The sequence below is a fragment of the Camelus dromedarius genome, chromosome 7 (assembly GCF_036321535.1).
Source record: "Camelus dromedarius isolate mCamDro1 chromosome 7, mCamDro1.pat, whole genome shotgun sequence".
In the NCBI taxonomy this organism is placed as follows: Eukaryota; Metazoa; Chordata; class Mammalia; order Artiodactyla; family Camelidae; genus Camelus; species Camelus dromedarius.
In genome coordinates, this window is record NC_087442.1 from 1136780 (window position 1) to 1157521 (window position 20742).

Below are 20742 nucleotides of genomic sequence, written 5' to 3' on the forward strand. Positions count from 1 at the left end.
CCATCTGCCCCCCAGCTCTGCCTTAGCTCAGTCAGCTGGAAGCCTGTCTTCTCCACTACATAGAGACATTCAAAGAACACGGACTCTGCCCGACTGCACTTCTGGCCCTCAGCACAGGGAGGAGCCAGTGCTTCCGGGACACACGACGCGGGTGCTGAAGTCACTGCCAGTGACAGCGCCCTTGCCTATAAAAGACAGAGGTGTCTGTCCATGGTTAACACAGTGTGACACAGCCCTTAGTCACTACCTGTTAAAACTGTATAGTTTTAAAGTTAACAGTATTCTCCAGCACATCTAAAACACCACAAAACTATTTCTTAAAGTATGCATTTGATTTAGGAGTCAGACCAAAACCAACAAAAACCTTCCAAGATGGAAAAGGACTTGGCACAGCTTGGCCACTTCCGAAGGGAGCCTGGTCGGCCTGACTCGGGCGACCTGGTGGGTAGTGGGGCACGTTACCATGACAGCTGGGGCGCTGCTCTTGTTTCCATTTTTCACCTTTTTAAAGAGTCTTTTTGAAACTGAAAAACACAAGTCAACCACCAGGAAAGCGAAGGTCCCTCAGAGTCCGCCCTCTCTGTGCAGAGATGTGCGCAGATGAGGAAGGGTCTCCCTCCAGCCCCCAGCACACCTTCCCCACCCCGGGGTGTGACCCCACTGCAGATTGGCAGCTGCGCACAAAGGCAACTCACACAGGAACTCCCGTCTCCTCGCGGGGCTAAAGCAATTACAGCTATAAATTACACTTCAAGAGGAGTTTATAAATTTGATAAATGCATAAACTGTTTTAGCAGTGTCAATGCGGGGCTTAGAAACTGACCTCAATTCTTACAGTGACAAAGAAAGATAGCTCTATCCACTTAAAAGTCTATGTTGTGCGACCAGCCACCAGAGCCTCACTCAGAAATTAGTTCGAGAGGACCACCAGGAGGCTGAAAGATGGAAATGGCTGGTGGCCGAAGGCATCAGGTCTCATCACATGCACCTCTGTCAACGTCAACTGAGGGCAGGAAATCACGGGCAAAATGCTAGTACTTTCTTTGCGTGATTTTACCTTGAATTCTTCAACTCAAATTTGACACTGGGATACACAGAAAGTGCTGAAATGCTACGCTGGTACCCTCCAGAGGGGCAATGGAGAGGAGCAGCTGAGTTCACGTGCTGGCTCTGTCGCCCGCCAGCCGTGGGGCCTCACCTGTGCCACGGGGGTGAGCACAGCGTCTCACGCCCAGAATTACTGCAGGAAACGAGCGAGCACGTGTGAGACCCTCCAAGTGCTGCTGGAGACACAGCAGCCACTGAGGGCAAATTCTTCTTATTTCATACCAAAGATAATTTTTTCTTAGAAGAAAAATTAATAGCAGTTGAATCCTTTCAAAGACTGTGCCTTGATTTGTTTTGTTTTGAGGACTCAGCTCAAGAGCAGGCAGTAAAAAAAAACCTTTCTCAAAGAACAAGAATCCTGTTCAAAAAACTGTCCTCAAACAATTCTGTCCTAAACTCAGAAGATCTTCGTAACAACTCAGTTTCAAATCTAAAACAATCCTGTTCCAAAAAAGTGAAATTTCATTTTAGTTACTTACTCATCCTTAAAACAAAAACAAAACCCCTCAACCCTTAATAAAGTAGCAATGAGGCATTTTGAGGCACAGGAAAAAATTCAGTACAAAATTCCATTTAATGCTTAAGCAAAATAAACTAGGACCAGGGGAAAACACCTTACACAGCATTATTAACTTCAGAGATTTCTGGGTCCTAAAGATAAGCCTGTCATATGAAAATTATGAAAGTCTGAACAGGTGCTATAAAATAGCGAAATTATCTGACACTGTACACAAACCTGGTATCACACATAATGGAAAGTCTTATTAACAATGATCCCAGAGTTTAATTAAATACTTAAAAGAAAAACACATATGCTACCATTAATACCCATATCCAGGAAAAGCTTACATAAGAATTGTAAGTTTTAAATGGGTGATACAACTTATTTTTAACTTAGAAAGGTTGCAAAAGTGTCCGTCTTTAAGCAAGGATATATTAAGGGCTCAACATGTGACCGTAAAAGTTTACCCAGAAACAGAGAGACAGGCAATTAAAATAAATTGTGCAAACATATATTACATCAATCTGCACACATTATAAATTCAGTGGTGCATTAGTACTGTATTCAGTGCAATCAAAACATTATCAGTTACTCTCACCACTACTGACGCTCGTGCTCATAAGTGAAATGTGTTGTAAAACCAGGCAGAATGGGCTGGAGAGGGACTGCCTTGCGCTCGCAGGATGAGTAAGGGTCCTTAATTAGCCCATCAGGCTGAGTGCAAGCATTAATGGGCCTTTCCTAAAGTCTGGCTTGACATCTCTCTCCAAACGTGGCCAAGAAGAAAGTTCCATTAGCAATATTAATACAAGCTTAGTTGATCATTTTCATTCAATTAACTTCTTTCAATTAAATAGATAGCTTGACAAAAGCAGTGATGAAAGACCTAAAGGGACAGCTGATGACTCGAACTGAACATTAGTGTGCGAGAGGTCGCCGGTATTAAACGGACTGTAAATCTAGCATTCAATTTGGAAAATGCATTTCTTCTGCTCTCACCCCTTTAATGAGCAGTTTTAGCTGACTAGATGTGTTTGCTGCAGAAATTTCATGGGAAGTCAAGCACCCTTTCTCTTTTCTTTTTTCTACCCCAACAGCTACAGTCTCAGTGGTGGTGGTCTCCTGCCAACATTCCAGCCACGGCAACTCATAACTTCTCTTTCTGCACGGCTAAAAACGAAGATATTTTGAAATAATTTATATTCACCTTGCATTAAATTAATGACCTTATTTGATATTTATTAATTAATCTCTTTAAAGATTAAAAAATTAAATTAGTATGAGATCTTTCAGTGAAAAATAAAAATATTTTTAAAATTTTTTTATTTCTACATCACCTTCTCACTTGAAGTACTTGGGCAATTTAGAGAAGATACCGCTAACAAAAACTAGGCTTTAAATGGAGGCAAACGTAAAATGAAAATGACTTTTCTTAATTTAAAAGTTTTGTGAACTAAAAATTATGCCTGAACAAACCTGTATTTCTATTCTTCTAAAAGGAGCCAAGTCAAAAAAAAGTTGTACATTATTTGACCTCAGTAAACCAAAAATGCACACGCTGTCTACCTTAAACAGCTGAATCCACCGCTTCTGCTCCATCTGCATGCACCGCTGCATCTCCGAGCTCGTAGTGACCCCAACGCTGCGAAACGCCGTGACATACTCTTCCCGAACCTCTGGCTTTGTCTCCGGGTACGCCAGCTTGATGATCCCTAAGCAGGCGTCTCGAAGGCATCGAGACAGTATTACCAGCTCTTCTAAAGTGAAAGGCATCATTGACGACGGCCTCTGACCTACAACTGAAGATGGAATCCAGCTTCTAGCATGTTTTTTTTCTTTCATTTCTTAACACATATCAAAAGACTCAAAAGGCTTAAAACTTTTCTATCATCTATGAAAATAGACAGGTCAGCAACAAAATCCTTACCTTCCATGGGGTCACCGAAGAACTCATTGTCATGGATGGAAATCAGTGAATGACTAAACAAGGAGCTGAAAAGGTAAAAGAGGGGGATGATTCTACTAGAATCTTCAAAAGACATTGGAGAGCCCCTTGATATCACCTGGAGCAGTGGAACCATAGACCTTGAATTGGGGAAAAAAAGAAAAAAAACCAACAATAAGCTGAGGGGCAAATTAAGACACGACATCAGACAGACATGATCAGGGAAAATAACATTTACGTTCGCAATCACACAGCTCACAGGGCAGGCAGATGCATCCTACCAACACAGGTTAATATGTAACGTGAGCTAAAGACTCGGACACCAGCATCTCTCTCTCTTTACTAAGGTCCCTGCTGCTGTCCTCACGGCATTAAGCTCAGTGACCGAGGGGGCACCAGCGGCCCCGCGGCCACTAGAAGACAGAGTTCCAGGAGTAAGTCCACTCTTAGAGACACACTTGACTTGCATGTTGAAAACTGGCCCCCCCCCTCACATATTTAACAAAGGCAGATGGTCCTGGTCTCATGAAAAATGTATCCAGCTACTTGCATTTAGAAACATCCAAAACAGCTAATACTGAACCCAGACTGGAAGCCTGCAGCGCGGTCTCCCGTCTCGGGCCCGGGCCCCGTTTCTGTTCCCGTCACCCTGCCGCCCAGAGCGGCTCTGAAGGGAGCAGTCTCCGGAGCTCTGCTCACCCCTCAGGGGCGGCGAGCCGCTGAGGCAACTCTCCCACCGAGATCCGCTCCCCGTCCTCTGGCTGGATGCGGCCCCTCCCTCACTGAGCACTCAGCTCAGAGGTTCGCCTGTGAGCTCTCCCTACACGAGAAAAGCGCCCACACGGGCAGGAGCGCGCTTGTCTCCCTCCACGGGGGCCACGCCTCAAGCATCTGATCCCACAACCCCACAGCTACGGGTGAGGCGGCCGTGGCCAGGTGTCAGGACCACAAATCATCAAGGGGATGCCCACCACCGCCAAAGGCCCCAGGAGACAGCGCAGCAGGGGAAGGCCTGGCACAGGGGCCTGTCCTCGTGGGGCTGTGGTGAGCCTGGAGGAGCCCCCTGGAGCTTCGGGGTCTCCAAGGAGCAAGTTCAGGGGGCAGCACTGAGACAAGAGACCCGGCTGAGCAGCCTGCACTCTGGGCAGAAATACTGGCCATTGGCCTTGGCACCGTCAGCACGCCCTTTCCCTTCGCACAGTCACAGCCCTCGGCGTGGACCGCTCCGCTGACAAAATAAAAACGCAGTGAGGGTGCGCACGAAGGGACAAGGCACAGCTCCCTCCCTCACTGCCAAGGCAAGGCTGACGGAAAACGGCTGTGTGCGGCAGGACCGGACCCTCTTCTCTCTCCCGAGTCCCTCCCCACCAGGCCTCGCTCTGGGCTGTCCACACAGTACAAGTTCTGCTGACGTGCAGAGGAGAAAAGATTACTGTCACCTCTTTTGCTGATACTAGTAAAAATAATGGTTTGTATCTTTTAGTTCCCTTGCCATTAAATGCCGAAGTGCCTACACAACAGATGCTACCGATAAATACCGTTCAGAGGAACATGGTGCAGGCTGAGCCACCCAGCTGCAACGTGGAGGAAGTACTTCCTGAATCGAGAAAAGCAACAAAGCCACTCTCAGCTGTGATCCCTATCAAGGATCCTTGCATTTAAGATCACCACCACCATTCACGCACATATGTACCAGCAGGCGCGGAACCCTAACACTGGTCCCCTAAGAAAAGATGAGGGCGCCCCTGCAACACCGGCTTGTTTGTTCTCTTTAGCCCCCGTGAGGGAAGCAGAGGGAGCTGATCATTTTCACTTTAAGGAGAGGAGGTGTGAGGGGAGGGGAGGCAGCTGTGTGCCGCGGTCTCATCCAGCCGGGACGCAGATGAAACGTGTCCCCTGACACTCCGCTGACTGCTCTTTCTGCCACAAACACTGATTCAAATATTCCTCTGAAAACAGGCCACTCTCAAAGTCTTACGTGCAAATAAAAAGTTCGTAACTGACTGTAATGGAAAGGAAAAGACATCAGCTCCTAACCCGGAGAGTCGGCTGGATCACGAGTGTCAACAGGACCTCAGAAGAGCCCTGGCCTCTGGACACACCCTCAGAACTGAGGCTTCCACGCTGGCCTGGCAACTCCCCCGCCCCCAACTGACGGAGCATCCCTTCTTCCAAAGCAGCGTCCAGTGCATGTGCTCTGGCCTTGCGCAGGTCTAAGGGGACCGAGGAGTATTCGCCACTGGGCTGATGCGAAGAGAAACGGGCAGCGCACACGCAACACGGTTCTGCTGAGCCACAGCCAGGGGTGGACGTGGGGCTGGCTGGCCTCACTGTGCAAGCCAGGAAGGGGCGAGCGCCCCTGCTGGGCGCTAGTGCAGGGATGTCACAGACACACAGACCAGCCGCCCAGTGTCCCTTCACCCGCGCCTGCATCCCAACCCTGCGCGGCCTGTGAGGCCGCAGCCCTGAACCCCCGCCTCCAGGTCGGACAAGGAAACTTCAACAGGCTTCTCCGAGGACCCTTCCACTCACTGAAGCCCAGGGTCCCAGCTGTGGAAGCCCTGCTGTGAAACTCTTCTCAAGTTAAACAATGCCATTTTCATAAGAGTCAGGCATTTCACGTAAACTTTATTCCAGTAATAGATGTGATGAGATACACTTTAGGGACACGTTAGTACACTGCAAGTTTCTTGAGGGACTTTATTTTAGTAAATTAAACAAGTGAAAAACTGATTCTCAAATGAGCATTTAAGAAACAACGAGTTTTTAAAATAACTTGACCAACGTATAATAATTTAATGTAATTAGTACTACCTCATTTCTCTCTCGTACTCCGTGACGCCGTCTCCTCAGCAGGAGACGAACGCCGTGGACAGACAGGCCCTCCCCAGGCGCCGCGGGGACAGGGTGCCTGCTGCTGGGCTGAGGCGCTCGGAGGCCAGCGGCAGCTCCCTGTGCCCACGACCCCCAGGCTCCTTTCGCCCCAGACCAGCCGCCCAGGACGCCAAGGCCGGCACAGCCCCAAGTGGCTGAAATGCACCAAACAGCGACAACAGCAGTGCAACAACAAACCTGACACTTCAGAGGCGAAAGCATACAAAAGACACTCCTAGCAGTTAAGTGCTGCTGGGTTTCTCTCGCATCTCTGCTCACTGTCGACACAAGACAAACCGCTTAACCCTCGAGAGCTTTACCAGCTGCGACACGGGCGTTAAAAACTCCCTCCAGTCACTTAAGATGCCTTAAAACTAGAAGAAAAAACATGAAAGTAACGCAAAGTAACACCCTTCATCGTGTCGTGAGAGCAGTGGCCCCTCACACAGCGTGACTGGGAGGCCCCCGAAGGCACTGGAACAGGACCGCCGTCCTCTCTACACACCAGACGAACACGCTCCAGGCCCCGCAAGTCCGGCACAGGGAGCGCACTGCCGACCAGGTCGGACGGTAGGCGCGGGCGCACTCACATTCTGGACACCCCAAGTTCACCCACCAAACGGCCTTTCTTTTTACTTCTTGTCCCAAAAGAATTTTTTTAAAAAAGTAGGTAGACACTCTTCCTTCCCAACTCTGGCCCTAAATCCGAGAAGTGCTTTCCTGTGCAGGACCGGCTGGCTCACAGCTCGCAGGCGGGCAGGGACCGCCGTCCCCGCCCGCGCAGTCAGCACCTCGTGCAAGCGCACTCACAACCGAGCCACACTCTTCACACGCAGTGCAGACGGGTCAGCTGGGACCTCTGCACAGCAGGCGCCGGCGTGGGAACGGGCTAAGCCGCTGACTGGAAGGGTGTTTACGTGAGTATTACACTCCCCACGCATCACACAGTCAATGAGGACATATACGGCAAAGACTCCAGCCTTCAAGTCGTGTAATGACTCATAGAAAGTCAAATCATGTCAATAAAAAGGTTTAAAAGCAAACTTCCACAGTATTTTACCTGTTCGTAATGGTGTGAAATTTGCTTCAAATCTGTATTTTCACTATCAAAACCACTGAAGTCACATGGAGCAAAGAACTGTCCAGATTCTGGTTTTCAAAAATACTAGGATTTTTAAAACAAATTTACCCTCAGATAAAGCCACACTCTGAATAACAAATACAGGTAAACAACTGTAAGTTAGGCATTAATTTTTTTCATTTTGGGAAACTGAGACCATTTAGAATTTTTCTTCTCATATAAAACAAGCTAAGAATAGCAGTACTTCAGAATACCTTCTTACAGTACTTTTTATCAGGTTGCCACTTTCCACGTCTTTAAGCTCAATCTGTAAGTCTGGGTAACACATACCCTGTGATCATCCGTGTTGTCATAGAAGATATGAGGAACCAGAGATGTCTCAGAAACCTGGCGTTAAAGGCTAAACTGTAGAGAAGCCTAAAAAGAAACGGGAGAAACGAAGTAAGAGTTAGCAAATATTTACTCAGTATTTTTCTTCAAAAAGAAAAAAGCTGTAAACTGAAGATAACGCACCATCTGGAAAACATCTGCACGAACACCGCACACGGCCTGCTCCCGCAGCAGGCCGCCTGGGGAGCACGCCTGGGCAAGGGGGGGCCGCACAGCACGAGCTGAGGCGGCCTGCCCTCTGAGCACAAACCATAACACACTAACAGGCCGCAATACTCTGCGTCACCAGTGTCACTGCTACTAACACACACTAACATTTGTAATGTCTAGTGGCTGATTTTAAGGACTCCTTTAAAAACAAACACATTAAAACATTTTTTATGTTAACTAACATCTCAAAAACAATCTAAATCTAAAAATACATTTTAAAGGTTTTTAAGAACCCCTCCTGTATAATATCAATCTGATTAAAAAGACTAAGGAACGTTGTGGGAAAAGGGCAGAAGTTTAACTCAGCATACTACACTTATGTAACAGGACATAACTTCTATTTACAAAGTTATAATCAGGAACGCTTGCATAAAACATTTTTAGAAGTGCAGGCGTCAAAAGTTAAATTTCAAACTTATGAGACTAATCCCAGTGAAAAAAGGCTTAGAGTGGGAGGAGAACACGGTTGTAGGAAAGGAATGTGATGGTCTTCGGAATCCCCAGGACAACAAGGAGCCGAAGAGCACAGAGCATGCCACCTCGGTCTCCGCCTCCGCCACGCGACTGGGGAGCGCGCTCGGGGGAAGCACCACGGGAACAGAACACTGTGTTTGCACGCCCATTCATCCATCGCGCGGTCTTGTGCACTCTGCGGGGGAGCTGAGCAGCACCATCACCGAGTGGGGAAGAGAGTCACGTCAGCACGCGGCGGAGCAGGCAGCAGACCCCAGGGGCCCTGAAAGACGAGCACAGGGCTCCTCCAGCGCCCCCCGAAGCGCGGCCACCAGCCAGGGTCTCTTCAGACCACTTCCAGGTCGTTTCATGAGAAACGGTCATTCACAGTAACTGGATGACCTGACTAAATGAAAACACTACGGAGTGTGCATCCACAATCCTCTGTGGAGCTAATCACCAGTCACTGTGAACACCGGACTGAGTATAATATTAGCTATTTAATAGACTAATATTTGCCGGTAGTGCATTAATTTAAATACCCATAATAGAAGAGAAATGAACAGGGGTTAAATAAGTCACTTTTCAATACAAAAATCTCAAATTTAATTGAATATTTTTCTATATTCAATCCAAAATATCAGACACATTCTTCAGGATTAGCATTTTCTGAGTACACCACAGGGGTTATGGAGTACTGGTCTGAAAAATCCAGCCTTACTTTAGTGTGGTGAGTTTCGTGATGTCCACACGGCATTAAAAGCACAATCATTTAAAAATAGTGAAAGCATGGAAGACTACGTAAGATCTCCCTAGGATCACGAATCTCAGCCTAGAAAGAAATCTCTCAGCTCACTGAGACCAGCCCCTCTTCAAACGCCACAGAGGCCAGAAGCAAGCCTCCTCTAAGTCAGAAAGCAAGGAGACTGTGCTACACCAGTTCCAAGGTCTCCTCCAGCTCAAAGCACGATGCTTCTACGGAAGTGAGTCAAGTTTGCTACAAGTGCATATATACAAGCGGTAATTTTGTAAAAACAAAATTTATTGGAATAATGACAAGTGGCGATAACACAGTAAGTTATAAGAGACCAATTAAATAAGCCGTGTTATTAAGTGCACTGAGTCCTTGTCATTCATGTCCAAGCAAATTTCCACTTAAAAGTCACTTCAAAAAGATTATACTGTTGAAAACTAGCGCTGTGTTGGAAAATAATAACGCACCCCATCTCTGAGAGATTTAACACGTCTGCCACGCGCCTAAATGTAAACGAAGAGTCAGACTCCACGGGCTGCCTCTGTGGGTGCTCTGTACGCTGTGAAAGACACCCAGAGAACCACACGGGAAACAGAGTAAGCTGGAAGCCGTAAGAAACGTAAGCTTTCAACATAAAAGGACTTTAGAAGGTAGTATTTGCTTGCCTTACTTCTCTTTAATCAAGATATTAAGTTCTTTTTAAAAGAATGTGCAATTTCACTGACAAGCAAGACCTCTTAAAACTGTGTTAAATATGAATACTAACAGCACCTCAAAAATCTGAAGAATCATCTATTTTAATCAGGTTTGTTTCCTTTATTTTTCCTTCTTAACAACAACACAATAAGGCAGAAGATCATTCACAGTATTTCATCCCACGATCCTGGAAAGAATCAGAGATACTTACTACCTGGGAATAAATAATATGTCCAGATATTCTGTGTAGAGAAGTAAATAAAAATGAGGTTCTCCAACATACTCTTATGACAGCTTTTCACTTAATATTATAATTAAGATCTTTCCACATGAATATATATATATTTCTTAAACATCATTTTCATGGCTACGTATATCAAAAGTTATATTTCAAGTTAATTTTGAAACAATTATAGTTCCTAAATTAATCACGTAATGGGCAATAATAAAACGAATTATTAGACCTTTTATAAAGTAGTAAAGATTATTTGGGGCTTTACTGCTAAAAGGTAAGGCAGTGCTATATTCTTAAGATATACTAGGATATGTTAAAAATTACCCATTAAGCTTTATTTAGCTGAGATAACCCCATGAGTTAATTGGTAAAGGGCAACATTTTCAACCCAGGTCATAAATTCGGGCCAGTTGTCTGCAAGGACTATTTAAGTTATTAAAGAGAATACGATGGAGCACACGGCGCACATGCAGGAGGAAAGGTCGTGACTGCAAGGCATCCCCAGGCACCCCCTCTGCATGGAAAGATGCCACAGGTACGGGGGGTCGGGCCAGCCAGCCGCCCAGACCCCTCCATTCCCGCAGCACGCAAGTGCAAGCGAGACACTGTGTTTTCCTGCTCAAAGTGTCACTTTATTGGCAAAAGCAGTATTAAAATACATATACAACATTTCACCTCTGAGATAATGCAAGATTAAAAATAAGCTCTAAATTTCCTTAATGATAATAAAAGTTTTAAGATGTATTTCAGTTTGAGGCAAGTTGCCAAAATTTTTTCCTTTACTGACAAACTAGGATCTAAGAATGGAAGATAAGCTTTAGACATACAGCTGCGTTAAACTAACGTCCCAGCGCTAAAACCACGGTTTAAACAGACAGCTTCCTTTCCCTGACAATCGACTTTCTTTAAGATGAGCAGACTCGGAGTGTGCTTCCCCCTGCACTGCAGTTTAATGAAAATGGGAGACAGCAGTGCTCACTAACCTGGTGTCTTCTTTCACATTCCTTCCCCGTATATCTCTTAACACCTTTCTTAAAAGAAAACTTATAAAAAATTCTAAATAGCCTTTGTGCATGCTTTTCTTATGTTTACTTGCATTTCCTGTGACTGACTCATCATTCTTAAATATTCAGGAAATTAGAAATTTCAAAACTCACTACAAATTACATTGCTAAATTTGACAAAAAGGAAGCCTATTAACCTGATGTCTCTAACAACTGTCAATTCACTTATAATCTACATGACTTCAAAATACACAATAATAAAATCACTGTGTTGACGTGTTAAAAAGCTCACAAATTTTACTTGACCTTTTTAACAACGCGAAGTATAACAAAACCAACAGCTACTTAAATTTGTTGTTTAAACCAAAAACATTGCTGATAACGAAAGCAGCATGAAACCACAGGCTAAAAACTAAGTATGTTTCTCTCTGTAGGTACATCCTCCGTATTTCTTCTAAAATACTATAAAAAATTTGTTTATAAAAATATGTAACAATGTGTACTTCTACAATACACACATAACACAAATCTACAGTTTTCTCCACTGAAGTCACTTGCATAAGCATTCTATCTCCAACTATTAAAGACACCATGTATAAATCAAGAACTAAGGCGTCTCCGTTACCACACTCACGTCACAGTGCTTAGACAGCAGATGAGGAAATGGCTGTGCTCTTCCAGGGCACACGATCATTTACTCACACGAGATTCGTAACACAGACACAATTAAGCTGGCTTGTTCTATTAGGGTTTGATAGAAGAATCAAGCAGCTGTTGCAATAAAACGGATTCTAATGGTGTATGATTCGATGTATGAACAAGGGAACTACAGGCAAATTGTAGTACCAACCTTCCTGATCCCTAAAGCACTACTTCTAAAATTCCACTGCAAAGTTTTACATCTCAATGAGACGAAAGACCCAAGTTCCAAAGAACATGCCGATCTGCCCACCCTGAAGCCAAACTCCTCAAAATCGGCGCTCTGAGAGTGGGTACCTGCCACAAGAAGGAAACCTCGCTGAAAGCGGGAACCACAGGTGAAATCTCAGGCCATGAGCTCAGGAAGCTTCTGAGAGAGGGCACCCTCCGCATGACGCTAACAGACAACTCAGCTGAGGCGGAAGGACGCGGAGGGCAGCCGCCAGCACGGGCCGGCCGGAGGCGGGGCGTGGGATGTGGGGCATGAGATGCGGCGCGAGGGGGCGGGGGAAGCGCAGGCGCCGAAGCCTGGCTGGGGCCGACACTCTCCCGTGGCCAGAAGCGGGATTCAGAGAGGTAGCCAAACAGTAAGGAGAGGCCACGCACAAATCAGTAAGCCAAGGAGTGTGAATCTCTTCCTGACGAAAAAGGATTCACTGGTAGATGTTTAAGCAGGAGAGCAAAATAACGGGGGTTCTATTCCTGACAGCTCAGTCTGGCAACACCTGACACAAAGAACGCAGCGCCCGCACATCCGGCGACAGTGCACACGGGGACTGCTGAGAAAGGCAACCCAGCAGGACTTTCTGTGGTGATGGAAGTGGTCCCAGCTGTGCTGTCCGCACGGCAGCCACTGGCCACACGTGACTGCCAAGCTCTGGAAGTGTGGCTCGTGTGACTGAGCAACTGGGTCTGTACTTTCACTGAATTTCTACTAAAGTGAAGCAGTGGCGTTTCCCAGTGGCCACGCTGCTGACTGCTGCAGCCCAGCGTGGCCCCCACGCTCTGGGGAAAGGCGCTGAGTGCGATCTTGGGCAGTGACAGGAGTGCGGCAGCGCCCGCCGAGCAGCCGGAAGGGAGTCTGCAGCTCTGGAGAGTGGACGTGGCCCAGAGACTCCACTCAGGAGAAGAGAACCAAGACACTCAACAGGAAAAGAAGTCTCGGGTTCAGGAAACAGTGAAACAAAGAACCATGCACAGAGCACACTGAGGAGGAGCCCAGGAGGAGAGGGCAAGTCACAAGAGGACCCCGTCAGGCAGGCAACGGGCGGGCGGGCCGCTCCCAAGCTTCCTTATGCAAATGCAAAGCTGCTTTCTCCACCTCCCAGACACAGAAAGATTATCCCCACTGTTCTGCATCTTCCTTTCTTCACTTAAACATAGATCTCAGAAATCTTTCCAAATGAACGCAGCAAGGCCTCCACCTTCCTCTACACATCCTGACAATCAACATTAAAGAGAAATTACAATCGCAAACCACAACCCTGAAAATAAGAGGGACTAACAAGGACCCGGGAGGAGCTGAGAGGGAGTTATCAGTCTAGGAGTTTACTGATCGTCTTACACAAACCTTAAAAAAAGTAAGCTGAGAGCAGTTAAAATCCTCAAGAGCGAAAGCAAGCCTATTTGCTCTTTCGTGGGCTATGAAAAACATTGTAAATACTCGAAACCTAATATATTTAAACCATAAATAGAATTCCTAGAGTACTTTCTTAGAGGAAATAGGTGCTGTACTCATAAAAGCAAGGCTACATATAAAGCTCCTTTCCCATTAAACGCCTTTGGGAAGCGGTTCACTAGTAAACCCCAGGCCAGGGCAGTGACGCATTAAATCCAGTCATTACCACCCGAAGCAATGGACTTTGTGCTCCAATAAAAGCAAGTGGCCTGGCTCAGCCGCAGAGCCTCAGATCTCACATCCTGCTCCAGTGCAATTAGGCCACAGAGAGCTAATCACCTCATCTAGGGACGACAGTTTCACTGACATCGTACTTCCTCCGACAGTAATAAACACCAGAGAGCTAAGACAGCACCTGATTGCTGGCTGCCTCAGTGTTTACAAGGCAGCTGCAGCCGATGACGTGGTCCACGCACACAGTTCATTTCAAAGACTGCTTTCCTAGCAGAAGAAACAGCTCTTTCCACGCTGGGGGACAGCACGTTACAAGAGGAGAGGAGGACTCTAAGCCATGCAGACCGGCGGCTGTGCCGCGGTGGGGCTGGCCCGCAGCGCCGCTCCGCGGGCGGCCCCCGGCACCTGCTACACAGTGCAGCACTGCGCTCGTACGTTTTTCTGTTGAACTCCAAGAAACCGCTCAACTGTCACTCCGAATAGAGGGAAAAAATGGTTTAAGACTGCTGTCATACTCATCCGCCACATTTAAACTTCCATGTTTTGTTTTGTCCCTCTCAAAAATTTACTTCAAAGTCTTGTAAAACTTTCTTGTTTCAGTATTTCAAATACTAGAGCACACTGTCATGGGCAACCTGACAAAAAGAGTGCTATGAAAAGGCCTAAAAAGAGAGCATAAATGCTGGTTCTAGAACACAGGCACGAGGCAGACTTTTAAATGGGCGGCCAGGCCTAAGCGCCCTCCCCTCACCCAGATACTGCACGAGAACGAGCTTCTTTGATTTGTGAACATGTTACAGGAAAAAGATCTCAAAGTATTGGCTAGTTCAGGAAAGAGAGGCACAGAACAACTTCCGTCTTCCACGAAAAGCATGAACAGCCAACACTCTAGGCCATGCTCCCCTGGCAACGGCAGACACAGCTGACAGGCTGCGGGGAAGCTGCCCGCCAGGAGGGGAGGGGAGCCGGCCTAGTTGCACCGCCGTCCACACGCGGACACTTGCCTGGCCTTGGGCACCATCACCCGGTGCTGCACCATGAGCGTGTGGCAGATGCCCGCCATCAGCGTGAAGGCCTCCTCGCTGGCCGAGTCCCTCCAGACCAGGTTCAACAGGGTGTTGGTCTGCTGCTTGGTATCCAGTTTTTTCAGACACTCCTCTGTTATGTATGGTACTGACAGTCTACCATCCTCCTAAAACACACCAGGTAAGTTAGTTAATAATGTTCTATTAGTACTGAGCTCTACCCTACAAAGATACATAGAATCTTCCTTTCCTTCAAGTGAAAACAGACAGGCGTTATCTGAAACGTATCCACCTCACGACGAACGTATCAGTATCTCTACTAACGCACCCGGTAATCTAAAATCCTCCTGAGAGCCAGAGTCACTATCTGTATCAGGCACCAGTTCTGCCCAGCACAGTAGCACAGAACTGTGAATGCTCAGTTTTTGCTTACTAATGTGACAATATTTCCAGTCTGCACATTTTAAGAAACTCTCATATTTTTAAGATTGCATTGTACTATATACATGTATGCGTGAAAAATGTTTCATCTGATAAAATTTCCATTTTAAATTCTTTGCGATATCACAGTTTAAGCAAAATACTCAGATATAAAGAAACTATAATTTAATCAAACGAAATAAATTATTTCATATCTTGACTTTTCAAAAAGATATGATTCATTGACTAAAACCTGCGCTAACACTCTATGCAGTTTACCCATCTGGGATATTAACCAAAGACATATGCCTTTTTCATATGTGTGTGTATATATATGAATATATAAAACTGGCCATATACACAACATTGGGTATTGCTGACTTACTGTTTGGAAACTTGGATGAATATAATTTATGTAACTTATAATAATCTACCAAATAAAACACTGTATTAGAGATACAGCTGATATATATCTTCACTCAGAAACAAATTACACTGTGTACAGGCACAGCCTGGAGACACTGCAGGTTTGGTTCTAACCATCACAATAAAGCAAGTATCTCAACAAAACGAGTCACAAATTTCTGGTTCCCAGCGCAGATGAAAGTTATGCTTACGCTCCAGCGTCATCTATTAAGTGCATAATGCGACAGCATTGTATCTAAAAAAAAGGGTACACACTTTAACTGAAAAATGCTTTATTGCTAAGATGCTAGCCATCACCTGACGGCACAGGGCTGCCAAGACCCTTCCACTTGTAAATAATGCAGTGTCTGTGAAGTGCAGGGAAATGAGGTGCACCTGTATAAATAAAATTTTTATTTCACAGATTTTCTAGAAGGTAAATAAGTGTTAAAAACTATCTTCTATTTACAAATGTTGGCCACAGATTAAAAAAATTTTCTTCTGTACAGCTCAGGGAACTATGTTCAGTATCTTGTAATAACCTCTAAAGAAAAAATATGACAACGAATATATGTATATATACGTGTGACGGGGACACTGTGCTGCACACCAGAAACTGACACGTTGTAACTGACTGTACTTCAATAAAAAAATGATAAAATAAAACACTATCTTCTAAAAACAGAAGCTTTATCTACATTTCATCTACAGGATCCTACTTTTTTTGACCATACAATTTACACTCTTTGGGGTACAGTTCTGAGTTCTTACAGATGAAAAGTTCCAGCATCCACCAGAAACTCCCGTTCTGCCCCCGCGTCATCAGCCCCACCCTGGCAACAACGACTGCGTCCCCACCTGCCTGCGATGACTCCCTCGCACACGCAGCACTGCCTCGCCCTTCCACCCCCCCACCCCCAGCAGACTCAGGCCGCTCTCCAGCGCACTCTTCCTGGGACTAGCTTAGCACTGATTAGTGTGAAATTTCCTCACAGAAAAATACTTCACACCCAGTACAGCGATCCCTCAAGCCACTTCAATTAAGAGAAAAAAATTAATTAATAATTAAGAGAAAAAAAATCACTTAGGTAAGACACAAATTGCGCATACGTATATAAGACATAAGGCTTTTTATTCCTTGAAAACACACAGTAAACAGTGAGAGCTAAGAAATGAGAGAAGGGGAATCTAGAAATAATGTGTGACAATGCATTTAAAATGAATTCTAAAATAAATCATAACATTTACCCTCTATGAAGCTGGCAAAAACTGACAAAAGATGTTACGCGGTGTTCACAGACAGGGTGAGAAAGAACTTAACCTTTTTTTCCTTTAGGGGCAGGGAGAAGCAGGAAAGGGAGTGACTGCTGTGGATGCGTGTGGAGTGATGGAGATGCTCCGAAATCGGAGCATGGGGGAGGCTGCACAGCTGCGCTCGTATTCTAAAAAATCCCTAAATTTTAGATTACCTCAAAAGGGTGAATTTTACGGTAAAGTGTATCTCATTAAAGCTGTCGTGAAAGAAAAAGCAGAATAGTGCCTGGCACATGGTGAGTGCACTTTCTCAGAACTCAGAACTCAACTCATTCACCTTTCAACCCAACAATTTCACTTCTAGGAACACTTCCTAAGTGACAATTAAACTAATACACAGTGTGACCTGATTCCACACGAAACCACCAAACACAAGCGACGCAGGCACGTCTGCAGACGTGCAGGAGAAGGTGCGGAAGAGGGCATCTCCAGTCCCTGGGATGTTATCTCTGGGGACACAGCACAGCAGCAGAGGGGGCGGGAGGCCACAGCTCCACAGGCTGAAGGCCTCACCACAAGAATGCCTTCATGTATGACTCATGTAATTAAACCATAAGGATGGACACCAAGTTAAACAACACCTTCAAAGCCAGAGGAAGCCGCGGGCAGTGTATGCCACACAGGTGCGCGGGCCGGCGGGCAGGAGCGGGGCTCACCGGGGTGCTGGCCTGCTTGTCCGTCTCTTCGCTCTCGTCTTCAGAGTCACTGGCTGAATCCTGACAGCTTGCATTAGCAGGTGACACTGGTAACTGAGACAGGAAGGTCTGGAGCACTCTCAAGTACACAAGCAGTCCTTCCTCAGAGAGGGTCCCTTTGTAAAACGGTGACAACACTTAATTAGAAGGGATTAAAAAGAAACCGGAAAACTCGGGTGATCATTTTTCTTATCCTCAGAGAGGCATTTCTGATCAGGACTTATTGTTAAAACTCTAACAACTCATATACGGAAGTATGTGTTAAAATACATTAGAGGACGGCAGCAAAACTCCCGAACAGGCACATCAGTAGTTCACATACATGAGAAAACCATCTCTATACTGAGAAGAGCTCTCCCATTCAACTCTAAAATTCTTTTTAATCTCCATGGCCTTGTAATATGCATCTATAACAGACTTTTCATCGTGCCTGGAAACCTTCCCCAGGGACACAGCCCAGGTCACAGCCCTTCAGCAAAAACACTCTTCCCAGAAATTCCCAGCCCAGAGGCCACCTTGACAACATGACACCCGCCAGGCACTCCCCTCCCTTGAGGCGCTGATACTACCTCCGCGTGAGTGTGGGCAAAACGTCTTGTAGTTCATACCCAGGTAATTTTCGCCAACAGTTAGAACAAAGTAGAAGAGCCACGGTGTTCCACCACTTGTCCTCGGACAGCCGCTCTCTCCCGACAGCAGTGCATTCAGAAAGGGCTCATAAGGGAAAGCAGTCTGCACGTCTGCTAGTGCTGGAATGACCAAATGGAAAATCTGCTCTGTGAAAGGCGCTGCCAACACCTCCTTTGTGAAGGCTGTAAAAACTTGTTGCCTGTAAAAGAAAACTGGAAGCTTTTAATAAAATCAAAACATACTGTGCACAAAATCACTGATTAAAATTACCTTTCAAAATATCCTTCCAGATCAAAGTTAAGCGGTCAACATCAACAAGGTCACCCTGAACCTAATTTTGTGTCTTCCCTATTAAGAAAACTCTGCCATGTTTTTGTATCTTTTGGTAGCTACTAGGAAAGCAAGAAACAACTAGGTCAACAGAATTATAAGCTTGTATTAGGGTGGAGGCCAGACAGAAAAAGGACATTTTTCTTTAAACTGAGTCATACTAATACAGCAAAAGTTTGACTTTCAAATCTATATTTAAAATAGTATCTTGTGTAGGTTATTGTTAGATACAGATCTTGGGAAACTATAAAAATCAACACTTTTTTTCTAACTTTTTTTTTTTAATGGAGAAATTGAGGATTGAACCCACGACCCTGTGCATGCTAAGCACGCACTCTACCACTGAGCTGTACCCTCCCCCATAAAATCAATAAATTGATTCCATTCTCACCTTGCACCTTCTGGACAGGAGTTGTAAGTAAAGTGCAATGGTTTTAAAACATTCTCTAGCAAAATTTTTGCTATAGGAACTCGAGATAAATCAGAATATTCAATACTGGATGGAAGTTTGCTGTTAATTAACAAATAGAGAGATCTGTAATACCCTAAAAGAAAAGAGAAACGCAGTTAAAACTTGGTACCTTTTCTTACGAGGAGGGGTAAAAAACGGTTAATTTTTAATTGCTTTTTTATAAATCTCTACAGGTACAAATTCAAGTTAAATCTTCAACTTTTTATTAAGAAAAACGCTGAGTATGAAAGCAGCCTGAGATGACGCGAGCCCACGTGCCAGCGCCCAGCACCACCGCCGATCAATTGCAGCCAACACCACGCCTCCGCTCGTCTGGGAGCAAACCCAAGGTATCACTGTCGTAGTGTATCACCAAAGGTAGAAACTTTCTTTCCCTTAAAAATACCATTATCGCAGCTAAAATGAATTAACAGTAGTTCCTTAACATCACAAACACCTAGTCAGTGTTCAAGTCTCCAGCTGTCTCATGTTACAAAGTTTTATTTAACCAGTTTATGTGAACCAGGATTCAAGTAAGGCCCATATACTGTGATTTTTAAAGTTTCTCTCCGAAGCATCCTCCACGTAAATAAGCAGTCGCAGCATGTTGAGCTCAGAGTCCCACCGCGGCCGCCATTCTCCTCGCTGATGCTCCAGCTGCCCTGACTGGCCGATGGGGTGGGTCGAGGTGGGCTCCTGGGGCCCAGGGGCCCCCAGCAGCACCTCCACTATTTGATGGGACGAGATGCCCCAGACTCACCTTCTCGTCTCCCCATCAGGACCCGCATCAGCCTTTCTCCAGGGGTTCTCCCTTTCAAAGGAAAGGGTCTCTCTGGAGACCACAGCGTGGGCACCAAGAAGCCAAGTGTTTCAGAGGCGACCTTCACAAAGCAGCAACAAGTTCCCAAGCTGCACGGGCTCTCTAGGTGTGCGGTGGGCATAAACCCTGCTATCGCCAATGACGCAAGTCACGCAACCTTTTAGAAACACCCGCCCCTTCCTTACACAGCAGTAAGAATGATCTTCAGATGGAGTCTGTATCTCATCACTGCGCACGCACGTTTGATGGTGCACGTTATAAAACACAGGCATCTGCTCGGCAGTCCTCTCCAGCCCTGCACCTGAGGTACCGTCGCTCAACACTGACTCTCCATGCTCCATCACTGCACCTGCTTTGTAGCCACCCCAACTCTAACCTCACACACGCTCATTATTGGTGAAACTCAACAAGAAAGCTTGAAAGCTCTTTTGCTATCAACTGAAAAGACAAAAAAACATGGAAAAAACTGTTTTACCACATCAAGAAAACTTTTTTCAAGTGTCACAGCATTCATGTAGTAACACCGACAGAAGTGCACACCGAGCAGACTGGCAGCACAGCCAGAGTGTTAAGTCCAGGTGCGCCTGTTGCGCAGCTTCGCGCTGAGTCACAGCACGCAGGGCACAGCCACAGTGCAGACCCCTAACAAACAGAACGCTACGCCTCACAGACTAACGTCAGGAGGCAACTGATTTAAAAAGGTGAAAAACGGCTGTACCAGAGAAGATGCCGGAAGCAGTACTTTCCGCACGGAATTCTGAAGCACCTCCTAGTTCCAGATTCATTTAGAGTCGTGTCTGTTCCTCAGTCACCGTCTTTACACTTTTATAAAGAAGGGTGAATATTCTCA

General features: G+C 45.8%; 1 protein-coding gene across 3 annotated transcripts in view; it reads right to left on the reverse strand.

Moving 5' to 3' along the window:
• Positions 1-20742, reverse strand: part of UBE3C (ubiquitin protein ligase E3C) — a 99827-nt gene that overhangs the window by 47381 nt on the left and 31704 nt on the right. For 2 of the 3 annotated variants that reach the window (XM_031455816.2, XM_064487146.1), the window contains exons 7-13: positions 19013-19166; positions 18270-18490; positions 17623-17777; positions 14807-14994; positions 7840-7926; positions 3537-3694; positions 3176-3408 (exon numbers count right to left, since the gene is read on the reverse strand). In XM_031455816.2, the coding sequence (XP_031311676.1) occupies positions 3176-3408; positions 3537-3694; positions 7840-7926; positions 14807-14994; positions 17623-17777; positions 18270-18490; positions 19013-19166 (1196 nt within the window). The remainder of the gene's footprint in view (positions 1-3175; positions 3409-3536; positions 3695-7839; positions 7927-14806; positions 14995-17622; positions 17778-18269; positions 18491-19012; positions 19167-20742) is intronic. The other variant, XM_031455819.2, reaches the window with a different exon arrangement.